This window comes from Pteropus alecto, unplaced genomic scaffold, assembly GCF_000325575.1.
Source record: "Pteropus alecto unplaced genomic scaffold, ASM32557v1 scaffold30, whole genome shotgun sequence".
Lineage (NCBI taxonomy): Eukaryota > Metazoa > Chordata > Mammalia > Chiroptera > Pteropodidae > Pteropus > Pteropus alecto.
In genome coordinates this window covers 977899-978590 of record NW_006429782.1, presented here as the reverse complement: position 1 = coordinate 978590, position 692 = coordinate 977899, and the positions used below count along the sequence as shown (strand labels likewise).

Below are 692 nucleotides of genomic sequence, written 5' to 3'. Positions count from 1 at the left end.
ATTTTAATTGGGCGTGGGGACACTGAGGGGTGAGATTGGGAGGGCTGTCTTCATTCCCCACAAGGAAGGGGGTGGGTGAGGGGTGCAGAGAGGAAAACAGCCCCCCCCCACCCCCCAGTGCAACCGGGAAGGGCTACAACAACAGGGACAGGAAAACCCCAAGCAGATTCTGGGTGTGGCCCTGGTGAAGTGCTTAGGGTTGGGGCTGGGCGACCACGGGGAGCAGGAGAGGCCCCAGGGCTACCCTGCCCCCAGGAGCCGCTGTGGGGCTCACAGCATTGCGCTTCCCACACCTGCCCGAGTAGATGCTGTCAGAGAAAATGGGTGCAGAGCCAGGTGGCCTGGGGCTGCCCGAGCCCCGCCAGCCTACCGAACGGGCAGGGGAGGGTCGCTGGAGGCTGTGCGGGAGAATGGGGGAGTAGGGCGGGCGGTGGGGTTGGTGGGGCGAGTGTGTGTTGTGGCCTTGGCTGACCGCGCCCCGCCGCCAGGTACGGTATCAGCCCGGACAGCATCGTCCTGTACGGGCAGAGCATCGGCACGGTGCCCACCGTGGACCTGGCCTCGCGCTACGAGTGCGCCGCCGTGGTGCTGCACTCCCCGCTTACCTCGGGCATGCGCGTCGCCTTCCCGGACACCAAGAAGACCTACTGCTTTGACGCGTTCCCCAAGTGAGCGCCTGGCGGGGTGGGGGT

The 692-nt window shown here is 66.5% G+C and overlaps 1 protein-coding gene across 2 annotated transcripts in view; it reads left to right on the top strand.

The window, feature by feature from the left end:
• Positions 1-692, top strand: part of ABHD17A (abhydrolase domain containing 17A) — an 8023-nt gene that overhangs the window by 6788 nt on the left and 543 nt on the right. For both annotated transcript variants that reach the window (XM_015585874.2, XM_006904061.3), the window contains exon 3: positions 489-668. In XM_015585874.2, the coding sequence (XP_015441360.1) occupies positions 489-668 (180 nt within the window). The remainder of the gene's footprint in view (positions 1-488; positions 669-692) is intronic.